Source organism: Coturnix japonica, chromosome 2, assembly GCF_001577835.2.
Source record: "Coturnix japonica isolate 7356 chromosome 2, Coturnix japonica 2.1, whole genome shotgun sequence".
In the NCBI taxonomy this organism is placed as follows: Eukaryota; Metazoa; Chordata; class Aves; order Galliformes; family Phasianidae; genus Coturnix; species Coturnix japonica.
Window position 1 is genome coordinate 117045808 of NC_029517.1, and position 12677 is coordinate 117058484.

The 12677-nt window shown below is 39.9% G+C and overlaps 1 protein-coding gene across 50 annotated transcripts in view; it reads right to left on the reverse strand.

Moving 5' to 3' along the window:
* RIMS2 (regulating synaptic membrane exocytosis 2) overlaps positions 1-12677 on the reverse strand; it is a 409122-nt gene that overhangs the window by 59831 nt on the left and 336614 nt on the right. For 40 of the 50 annotated variants that reach the window (XM_032442841.1, XM_032442835.1, XM_032442828.1 and 37 more), the window contains one exon: positions 166-338. The exons of the other annotated variants lie outside the window; for them this stretch is intronic. In XM_032442841.1, coding sequence (XP_032298732.1) covers positions 166-338 — 173 coding nt within the window. The remainder of the gene's footprint in view (positions 1-165; positions 339-12677) is intronic. 50 annotated transcript variants of the gene reach the window in all.

The window sequence follows — 12677 nt, forward strand, 5'->3', positions numbered from 1 at the left end:
CAATGAATTCAAAAAGCATGAGATGAAAAGGATAATTAAAGGGGTATTGTGCATATTTCCTGCCAACTCCAACTTCAGCAATACATTCTTCTCAATCACAAACACTGAAGCGCTCAGTTACTGAAACCCCAAAGCAGTGGCCACCCCAGGGCTCCCTGTGCTCACCTTATTTTCTTGTTTCCCCGGGGCCGCTCTGACTGGACGGACATGTAGCTCGTGCTGCTGAAACGGGAAGCGCTGCTCGTCCGGGACACTGCTGAGACATCGCTGACATCGCTGTCTGAGGACTTATTGGACACGTTGTCTGAGCCTCGCTGAGCGTCCCGCCCTGACCGATACTGCAAGAGGAAAGGGACAGAGATGTTGTCAGTGGCACTTCCACACATCATCTATGGCAATGGTCCCTGATGGTATCTAAACTGCCTGTGTCACCAGACTGCCTGAATCTTTAAAGCAAAGTTTTTATCTAGTAGAGAATACAACAAGCCTTGGTTCATATTAATTTCATTCTGCTTTGACATCCAATTCAAGTGCTCAGCCCCGCGGTTTCCTCCACAGGTTAACTTGTACAAACATCCAGCTCTCCAAGGGTTTCACCAACCCGAGCTAAGACGTCTACCCCATCGCACAGTGCTCTCACCACAGCTGTTTCACCACTGCACAACAGCACAGTGGGGACCTGGTGATGTGCCCATGGCTGCTGGGCTCATGAAAGATTGACCAGGAAGCAGATGTGCTTCACACTGCCTACAAAAAGCATGTCTCTTTTGGGGCCTAGCCTATTTACCAGAACTTCTGGTTGACAAATGAGAGCATGTTTCTTTTTTTTATAACAATAGATAGATGAGATTGAAGAAAGATAAATGTGGAGACACTGTGACCACAAAACCAGCAGGTTACTGGCCATCAGCAGAGGCCTGTGTACTAGTAAGCAGAGCTGTGCAGAAGTATTCAACCTAGATTTGACCAAAATATGGGTATTTGTTTTTGATACACCAGTTAACTCTAAAGAAATGCTAAGTCTTTGACACTCTTCATTGCACTTTGTGTGCATGAAATAACTAGCAGAGATTTTTCCTATTCCTCTTCGTGAGCACATTTCTGTGCACACAGCAATGCAGTGGGTTACTATTCACAGTCTTTTCAGAAAAACAGTTCTGCGGGACAAACTGTCAATGAGCACCAAGCTGACACTGAATGAGGACAATATGAAAAGATGTCAAGTACAGCACAGGCAGGATTTAAAGAAAAAAATGCGTGAAAAAACCTGCATAATTTGTCAGTGCCTTGTTGAACTCTTGGGGAGAAGCAGTGTTGGGCTCACATCCTCATTATAGTTTTAGAAAAACTCTACTATGTGCAGTTCACAGAGCATTTGCTTCTGGTATCTTACAAGTGACAAGGAACACTGGGAAGTAATCAGAAAGACTGCAGCATTCCAGAATAGCATTTGAGCACATGCTTTGAATGGATATTGCACTTGGAAATAACGAGCTATCATCTTGTTTAAGACAGATAAATGAACCAAAGACAAGAAAAAAATGCTCAAGCAGGTTACACTGCACACCTGCTGCAGGCAATGACCAAGCACAACCTGGGCTGCATGTTTGTCTAAAATTATTGCTGATACTGCAGCCGCCTCCCTGACCCATCCTGACCTCCAGCATTTGTGTTCATTCACAGACCTGTCACCCCTTTCCTCTTCAGCCCTAAGGTGTGGGAGTGCATTCAGCCAGCTCTAAAGTCATAGAGGACCTCAGTGATCACATCATTTAAAAGGTATAACATGTATTGAACGGTTTTTTATGTGGTATTTTTTTTATGCCATTATGAAGATGGTGGGTATTTTTACTGATTTGGGAACATATAAACAATGATTTAACAACTGCTCTGATCATCAAAGATGGAGGAACGTTATACCATAAAATTACTCTCTTGCAGTAATTCTTTTCAAAGAGCAACTGATCGGTTTCTTGGAGAAGACAAAACAGAGTAACTGCTGGAATGTGTCTGTACTCATAAAACAATATAACATTGCAAAGTGGAAGGTATCCACCAGGTGATCCAGTCCAACTCCCGGCTCCACACAGGACCACCCAAAATTCAGACTCTGTGTATAAGAGTGCTGTCCGAACACTCCTTGCACTGTCTGCTCAGGGCCATGCCCATCACCCACTGATGAAGAACCTATTCCTAATACCCCAACACCAGTGGGAACCAGTGGGGCCACCTCAGCTTCACCATCACTGGTGACCCTGGGAGGCACTACATTATTAGCACTACAGCTCTGATGTGTCTGTCCTTTGGGGAAATGAGCGTAGTATCAGATGAAAATCATTGATGGAATTGTTAATTGCATCCCAGTTAAGGGACAGATAATTGCTTGTGGTTACCACAGAATGACCCACAGATCCCTTGCTGAGCTCCCCACACAGTCAGTGGGAATGGGCCATTCCAAATTAAATACTTACAAGCAACTAAGCCACAGATGACATCAGCACTGCACAGAGCCATTCTGTGGCATGCTCACAGGTTCTAAAACCTGTAGTTTTGGTTTTGTCTGCTCCATTTCTACACCTGGAATTCCAGTTCTTAAATATATATATATATATATATAATTTTTGTATAAATGTACTATACATAACAAATCATTTACATAAATAAAACAATCTGTATTTGTATTCTCTAAGAAGCCAGCACAGTAGCAATAACTTAGAAGCCATCACAGTAGCAACATTTAAGAATTGCTATGGCAACAAAAGCAAATTAAAAGCAAATAATTCTGGAAATATAAGGGGAAAAATGATTACCAAATTATTACTGTGAATCTTTTTTCTCTGTTGTATGTAAGAGTATCTCCCTGAAAGTATTTCAGATTGAGTGAGAGAGCACAGAAATATTATTTGGCCCTTACTATTTCTGGATGTTTTGGATTTGAAATGAACTCCATCTTTTCATACTCGTGTGTTTATAGAAAATATTTATTTTTGAAAGCCCTGTGAAATATTTACACATTCTCTTATTTACAGTCTCACAACTGTTAATATTCTGCCACAGCGAAATCTAGAAAATGAAACTAAATTGTGTACCTTGCCAGATACCTCAATAAACGAATCTTTCCATCTCATCCATCAACTCTACACCAAATTCTTTTGCTGGTTTCTAACCCCAACAGTGTACATTTGATCTTCCATGTTACTTGATTTGGATAAAAACCAGATTATAATTGTAAGTGTATTCCATGTTAGAGTTGCAGTACCAGCAGCACAAAAGGAAAAGGAAATACTGATTGTCTGACAGAAGTCATTACAGTATTTCAGTTTTACATTTGTTTCTGAAACTGCAGTTCAATATAAGGCAGTTTCCAAAGTGCTGCCCTGCTCTCTCCCTCAAAAGTAAAATGGCATTTACGTTGTGCGAATATTGATTTTTATGAACTGTCCAGTCCATTGACTGTAAAATGCAATTTTTTTGCACAATTTTACACAATCCTTTCTTCAGTTATTGTGTGGCTAAAGTTGCCCAAAGGCATTACAACTACAGACATTTCATTTGGTTCCTTGGTTTCATTCCAGTGAGTTTCAACTTACTTATTTATTTGTTTATGCTAAATGTCACCTACTGTATGAGACCAACTGTTAGACTGCAAAGGTCATGCATTATTAACCAAGTGCCAACCGCTCACTGTATNCACAGCTGACATGTCCCCTCCTGCTGCCTTGCTTTCCCCACATCTTGCTGCGGCATCCAGCAGGTTGGGAGCACCCACAGGGCCACTGCTGTCCCCATAGAATCACTGAATCATTATGATTGGAAAAGATCACTAAGACCATCTAGTCCAACCAATGACTCATGACCACCACGCCCACTAACCCATGACCTCATGGCTAGTTGCGGGCTGCAGCAGGACCAAGGCTGGATCCTCAGACCCAACAATTCCCCTCCACACTTTAGTTTCCATCAGAAGAAAGCACAGGCATGGATTCAGCGAGGGAATCAAGAATCATAGAATGGCTTGGGTTGGAAGGGACCTCAAGGATCAAGCTCTAACTCCCCTGCTGCATGCAGGACAACCAACCTCCATATCTAATAATAGAACCTCATGTCCTTCCCCCTCTTTGGAACATTACGAGGGCTGCTCTGTTGGGAAGAACATCTCCCTATACTGCAAGACAATTAAACACTGTTTCTTTTTAATATTATTATTATCATTATTAAATAACAACAGCTATTTGCAGGAAGAAGACTATGCCCCAACTTTCCCCTTGCTGGAAATGTATGTCTATCTTACTTCAACTGAGACTCACATAACGCAGCCCAGACACCAGACTTTATGACCCATGGTGCAGTAAAACTTCCCTGTCTCTTGCAGATGTTTCAATAGTGGGCAGTGTGCTGCAAGCAGAGGGCTTGATGAAAATGCACTCTGGTATTTTTAATAGTAAGATGATTTTGTCTTATTTTGTTGTGCTGAAGAAAAGAATAAACTTCATGGTTACAGAATCTAGCAAATAGATTTGAGAGTTACTTAAAACCCTTTTCTGTAGTAATAAAATCATCAGTTGGAACCAGAATCAGAGACATGTTTGATGTTTGCGCCAATATTTGTGACTGCAAGAGATTATTTTCTTGCAGTGATGAATTCAAGATGGTTAAAGTTGAGAAACAAATACCTGTTCAACCTCCTAACGCAATAACCCCTGCAGGGCTCCCAACCTCTCTCTCTGTGGCTGCAGGTCACATTGAGCAATAGCTGATCTCACATTGTTTCTTAAACAAAACTGCTTTGGAAATTCTAATTCAAAGGGAGTTTGTAAGTTTCCCGTTACTTTAATCTATTGTTACCAGTCTTCTATTCTGGACTATATACTCATGCAGTTTCCAAGCAATTGAAACTGTCGGTCATTTCCATCAATCTTTCTATTATATAATCTTTTTCTTTTTTCCCCCCGTTTTATAGTCTACCCATCAGCTTTTATTTGCTAGCACTTACATAGGAACATACAAATGCGCTCAATGCTTTTACTGATCAAAATGTTGGGAAGACATTTTAGACAATTGTCTATTGTGCTGCAAGAAGATGAAAGAACGGCTCTGGATTGTTTCAACAGCTCTTTGCCTCGATGACAAAAGCTTTTGAGAAGCCAGAGCACAGCAACTGTATGAAATGTTCCGTAATTTTTACTGGAGCTCCTGGTTCAAGCTCACAGCCTTGGAAGGCACTGCAAGTTTTAGTTACTGTAGATCATTTGATGGAATGCTGTTAGACTGTTTTAAAATCCTTTGCTCATTGCTGTTCAATGAAGTGTGATGTTTAAAATGAAATGGAACACTTACTTACACATTTAACGGTATGTTTATATAAAGTAAAAGATTCTAAGTAATTTTTGCAAAGTGCTGGATATAAACGAGTATGTAGCAGGAACACGTACTTCTGTATGTCTGAAACACACGTACACTCAAGATGAGGGATGTGCTGAAGGCTCAGAAAGCAGTGCTCACACCTCACAGCATTGCCAGGCCTTGGGCAGCAGGCAGTGTGCAGCCTCCACCAGCCCCACTGGATCTGTGCTACATGCAGCAGCCCTTGGGCCCTCTGCAGAATTAAAGAACAACTTGGGATTGCAATTCCTACACTGACTCTGATATTAAGAATACAGTAAGCTCAGCAGTTGTCTTGGGTTGCACTATATAGAGCTGCAACCAGCTGAGTTCTAGCTCAGACCAATTTCTCTCTGCCTCCTTGTCCCATAGCCCAGCCTTCCTGTCCTCATCTTATTCCTAATTCTTGGATCCTGCTCTCCCAGCCCTATATTTCTGGCACTGATCCAACCCTGCCTTCCCTTCAGTCAGTTCTTGCCTTGCATTAGGGTACCTCTGGTCCCCTGGTTCTGGCTCAGCATTTTTGCAATACCAAAAAAGAGAGACCAGAGCCACACAAGGTGTCACCATTCCTGAGCAGCATACTGCTGAGCCAGCAAGCTCTGCTGGGTGCACAGGAATGCCCTGGGGAGGCACTGATCTACAGTCTCCTGTGCTCCCATTCATTAGCTAACATCACTGGGAATGAGTGCACCCTCAGCAAGTTTGTGGATGACACCGAGCTGTGTGGTGCTAGGAACATGCCTGAAGAATGGAATGCATCCAGAGAGACCCATGCAGTCTCTACCAGCAGGCCCAGGAGAACATCATGAGGTTCAACAAAGCCAAGTGCAAGGTCTTGCACCTGGACAGTCAGTATAAGCTGCGGGATGCAAGGATGGAGTGCAGCCCTGCTGAAAAGGATCTGGGGGTACTGCTGGATGGTAAACTGAACAGGAGCCAAGTATGACCTCACAGCCCAGAACACCAACCATATCATGGGCTGCATCAAAGGAAATGTGGCCGGCATGGCAAGGGAGGTGATCTACTCTGTGCCAGTGATGCCACATGTGTTGTACTGCATCCAGATTTGTAGTCCTCAGTACAGGAGAGACTGTTGGAACATGTCCAGAGGAGGGCCACAAAAATGATCTGAGGGATGGAACACCTGTCCTATAAATACAGGCTGAGAGAGCTAGGGCTGTTCAGCCTGGAGAAGAGAAGGCTCAGAGAAGGCCTGATAGTGACCATTCAGTATCAAAAAACAGGGGCTATAAGAAAGAAGGGGACAGACACTTTAGCAGGGTCTGTGGTGAGAGGACAATCTATTGTTACAAGTCATCCACTCTGGACTATAGACCCAGTTTCCAGGCAATTGAAACTGTTAGTCATTTCCACCACTTTCTGTTCATTGCAGGGGAGTTGAACTAAATTACCTTCAGTGGTCCCTTCCACTACAATCAATTTTTCTTCATTTTTCAGAACATTTCATTCTTCTACGTTCTTTATTTAGATGATCTGACTATAACCTGATGTGCAAAACTCAGCTCTTAAAACAGCTTAATCTCTTTTCCATAAAGTTAGGCCACCAATTTCAATGCATTGGTAAAAAACGATGTCTATATTTCTAGCTAACAAATGGAAAAATAGTAGTTCAAAAGTTCTCATGACTCAGCCTTACTGGTTTGATTTACTGATTTGGTGTTCTCTATTTACTTATTTCACTAACCCATTCTCATTTATTACACTCTTAAAAAGGAGATCTTAGAAACCTCGATACCTAAGAGTCTTGAGAACCTGATTTCACTACAGGGGATAAGCTATGTTGCAAACCACATCCTTCTGCCAAATTAGTAATTGAAAAATGAACAGTGAAAAAGATAAAGTTGTGAAGTGGGCCACTGTGGCAAAAAATAAAAAATAAAAATTAAAAAAAGAAGAAAAAAAAGGTAGCCTAAGTTGTACTAACAGGAATATAACTGAAGCATTATCAGTGGATCAAGGGGAGTGTTGTTTACTCAGCACTCCTTTAGACCATGTCATGTTTATGTTAGAACATCACATCTAACACTGAGATGCCATTGATAAGACATGGATAACTGCCTCAGATTGCAACAGAAGAGGTTTAGTTTGGACATTGGGAAAAATTACTTAAGGAAAAGTTAGTTAAGTGTTGGAATGGGCTTCCCAGGTAAGTGGTGGGGTCCCCATCCCAGATGTGTGGACATGGCACCAAGGGACATGCTTTTGTGATGGGACTTGGTAGGTCAACCTTATGGCTGGACATTTCTTGAGTTTCCCTCCAACCCAAGTGACCCTGTCATCTTTGGGGACAAGGGGATCCTGAAGCTGAAGAAGAAACTGCAAGGGCAGCAGTAACACAGAAAGCATCAGTGGATCACTGTCCAAGAAAAACTGAAGCTCTAGATGAGGGTAATCTGGAAGTAAGACAAAAGCAAAAAATTGCCTGCTTCACATATTCTGATGTTTTTTAAAAAAAAAATTCCCCAGAGTACAGTATAAAATACACATAGTAGAACAATAGAAAATGTTCTGGGATTACATCAAGAAGTACTTACAGGACCAGCAAATATTTGTATATCTAAAAGCAGTAAGGCAAATCTTAAAAAGTATTTGGGTCCTTCAGTGAGCTTGAGAATTACCTTGCCCACAAAACTTAAACTGCTTTTCTGCCTTGAAAGATCTGTTCCTGCAGACAGAAAAATTAAGCAGTCTCCCATTCTTGCATTCTTTTTCATGTAAAATGATGTTAGGAAGATCAAGACCCATTCTAATCTTAGCTGCAGCGATAACTGCTCTGAAATCAAGAACATCTTGATCTCTACTGATACAGTGATCACTCACAAAGACAGCTGCATCCAGTCTAGGGAATTAAGTGTTCTTACTTAATGTTACTTTAAGTCAGGATGACATTTTATTAATTTTGAAAGGAGAAGGTATTGAAAAAGTTCTGATGGGTTGTATGAAGTTACCATATTATTGAGAAGACATTTTTAAAAATACCATCTTGACAATGAAAAATACAATGGGCTAAGATACTTCTTTTAGGGTCAAAGTAAGTAAAGCAGCATTAGCAATTTTAAGTATCATCTTTACAAACACTAAAGGCACCTCTAGAGAAGTTATCCACTGGTGTGAAAATCAAAGGCTTATAATAGTCAAGCAGGTATTTTATACTTCATAGAATCATTAAGGTTTGAAAAAGCTCTGAAGATCATCTAGTCCATCTACCACCAATACTGCCCACTAACCATGTCGCAAAGGACCTGTTCAGGCCCCTGCTGCTCCAGCCCCCTACACCTGGGCCACTACAGGGGTAACAAAAGACATGCAGCTCGCTCCAAAGCTGTCCCAGCTTTGTGAAGGAGTCAAAGCTCACACGGCGATGGGTAGCAATGGGACAGGGAGCAGCACCCCTTCTTCTTCACAGCCCTAATGCCAGTTCCTGCACCTCCTTACACTTTGTATACTATTTTCCTTTCCCACTATCCACTGTAACTCCTCCAAAGCTCAATCTAGCACCACCTAAGCGTGGCTGTGCTTTTCTTACCTGACAGCACTTGCCCATCGTGGCATTCTGTTGCCCAAAAGCCCACTGCAAAGTGCTTTACATGGTTTGTTTCCACCTGTACTCTTCTGTGGTTCTCCTCAATGGGGGAAAATTGAATTTCCCACTGCTTTCCATCTGTTTGGTTTTACCAGGGTTTTCACAACTCTCATATATCTTGCTGCATATATTCTCCTCCACTTGAACACAATAAAAGATCCTAAAAAGAGGAACCTCATAAAAAACTACTTTGAATTTAGAATTCACAGAGAGCTTCAACTTCAAATCATCAAGCTATAGGAACATGACTCAATGATACATCAAGCCATAATAACAAGAGGTTACTAGCATTGGTCAGCATCCTTGGGAAGTATGCCCGACATACTCTATATAAGTAAATACAATAAGTAAGACAATTAATTTATAATATTTGTCAAGAAAGACAATTGAGATTTTTATGAAGAATTTTCAAACACTGGATGTTAACATAGATGATCTTCTCCATGTTCCTAGCTGATTCTGACAGATAAAACGTTCCTCAACAAGACAAACCACAGAATGAACTAACATAGCCAGAGTCTTTCCAGATATTTCTGAAGAAAAGCAAAGATCAAGAATAAAGGAGTATACCTAATATGAAAGTAAATAAATAAGGGCTTCAGAAGAACAATCCTTTAATTAGAATTAAGGGTGAGAGGATGTGAAACAATCAGTCATCCTTTTCTGACATGAAAAAAAATCAGAAAAGCAGGAAAAATGGAAAGTAAAACAAGCATATTTCTAAGATTTAGATGAAACAAACACTATCCAAATTGCCTTTTGTATTTTTGACCTCCTAATTTTTTTACTGTTGTTTGAAATGATGTAGAGTCAGTCACCAAGTTTTACCTTAGAGGAACAGGCTCACAGTCAGGCTTTGTGACTGTGGGTAATCAACTTTTGATGTAATATTTCCTCTCAAAGTTCCCATAATCTTTTTAATTGCTACACATTAATTTTTTGAGCATCTTATACAGAAAGAATAATATTATTTGTAATGGAGATTCAGTTCTCCATCATTCCATAATGCTGTGCCAAGATGCACCATCATGGACACTGTCACCTGTAAAAAAATTGAGTTGTTCCACTTGAGGTGATTACACAAAAGTAGGTGTCTGTGGCTCCAGAATCTACTGTCCAATTCCATGTATCTCCAGCACTTTGTATCTCCTAGTGAACTCCAGCATGTTTGTTAGGACTAACTGGCAAACCTGCCTATGGTTAACTCATTTGTTCAGTGGGTTCAGTTTCAGAGCTAACTCCATTTTCTGGTTCTTTCTATTCTTTTAGCGCTAGCTAATCCTATTTGCATGGGATAGACAGAATCAAAGTGTACTTCTTGTATTTGCTTCCATTCCTCAAGTGGTTCATACATCATTTGTGTCAACACTGCCCTTGCATTTCCTATGGAGCTGCCATTCAGGCAGCAGTTTAATTTTTAAAGAGGATAACAAGGCAGGTCTCTGGTTTACAAGTGCTCATGCCTCTGGTTGTTTTACCTAACCTCAGCTTCTCCAAGATGTTCCTGTGCAAACTCAATTCATGAAGTCAAACAACATGCATTTTAAAGAGTTCCCACTTAACATTTCCATTATTTATTTTCAGTCTTGTGCCTCTCATAAAGGACAAGCAAATAAAGAAGATGGAAAGGCAATCATTTTTTCTTATTTTACCCTAGAAATCTGCTAAGTATTTTGATAAACCTGATGGTTTGAGAACAAGAGTATAGTGTTGTGCCTTCAACAGAACTTTCTGTGTGTAACATTTACATATGACTTTCGCCAAATTTGTCCTGGGACACAGCACCATCGAAGGAATTCATGCTGAAGAGAACAGCTGGATTGACACATGGGCCATCTGGTGAGCGCTTATTCCTGTAAGCAGAAGTGCCTAAGGACCATGAGTTACACAAGACTAGGATATAAATGTACCTTTGTATGACTTGCCTTTATGAGTCTTTAAATAAGCAGAAATCAAAGAGAATAGCCTCAAAAATCATGTCTGATTTGAGGGAAGATCCTACGGCTTTTTCTTAACCTTTTGTTTTCACTGATCCTCAGAACACGTTTTGAAAAAGTCGTGTACAGCAATAAATGCATAAGTTCATCCAATCACTTGTTTACTTGTTTTGTTTTTTGTTTGTTTGTTAGTTTTGCAGATTCATGTCTAGCTACAAAAGAAACAAATATATAGGCTGTAGATAGCACTTAACTTATCACCTGTCGGGTGATAAGTTAAACTGCTTTGGAAACACTGCTTTTCTCTATAACGTATTTCCTCAGTAACTCTATCCCTGTTATTTTCAGAGACTGGGAATAAAAGGCTTCAGGGAGATCATGTGTGTGCAGACCGCTCCTGGAAAATAAAACACCTGAGCTCTCTGTATTCTTCTCTGTAGTCTTCAGTTCACAAAGATGGAGGAATTAAAAAGAATGTATCACTAATGTCTTTCTAAATTTTATAATTATTTAGCTCTTTGCTTGCTTGTAAAGCCAATTTGAATTCACTTTCACAGAAAATACTCAACATCTACTGCCATTAACTACAACTTCAGCTTTGCCACATAAAACTCTTTAGCAGCAGTATACTCATATGGAACATTACCAGAAAATAAAGGAAAAATAATTCAAGTGAAACTGCTCAAAGCAATCATTCCACAAAGCAGTTACCTATGTGGGAACTGTTTGGGGTCAGTAACTTCTTGGAAACGTTTCTGCAGATATCTGATATGGATGAATTGTAATAAGCCTGAAAGTTCTTTTGATTTCACAGATGCTTTTTTTAGCATAGCATTAGCGGTTCTAAATTCATGTGACTGCAAACCAGTTTAGAAGCAGAAAAGTAAACATTTCTGTCACTGCCTCCTAAAAAACACCCAAGCTACTTCTTTAGAATTCTTGAAACCAAAACTCATCCTGTTTACCAGAAATGAATTGACGTTATCTTCTCTTACACAGAGAAAATCTTGTCAGTATTTTCAATTTTGTTTTTAGAAAATCATATGCAAGCTAACTAGCGTGCAGATACTAATAATTAGCTGCTTGCTTCAGATTAAACTGCAGGAGTACGCAGATCACTGGAATTGTTTTTCACCTGATGTCATCTGTCATTCTAGGAAGAAAAGAAACAGGGTGATGCATCCTGGTTTTGTAAGATTTAATAGATTCCAGATACTGTATATAAGGAAGCTAAGAGAAATTGTTTTCAAGATTTGATACAGTTTGAAGGTAAAAGATATACATGACAAAACTGCTGCCTATATGATAGATGACAATTTTTCTCAGCATAAACTGGCTCTGGAGGAAACATGAATTCCAAACAGCTTTTCAGATATGATACTCAAACTTATTAAATGAAAATATACATATTTAAGGCAAAGATGTGGGGAAAAAATGTTCTTCTAGGGGAAAAGATGAGATTCTGTTTATGTAGATCTTAATATAACTTTATTTGATAATTTTACCTTAAGTTTAATGTTATACTTTCTCAGAGGCCTACTAGTAAAATAAGTTTGCTGCAGTAACGTAACTATTTTACAATCTAGTTTATACTGCAATAAAAAGAGAATGGGGTACATCATTATTCTGTTCAGAAGTAGGGCTTGATTTTTCAGAATGGCTTTCTTTTTACTTTTTTTTTCTTTACTTCCTTGTTATTATTCACCAATTCCGGACTGCCACTGAAATCACTGGTAAAGTAACGATTTCCA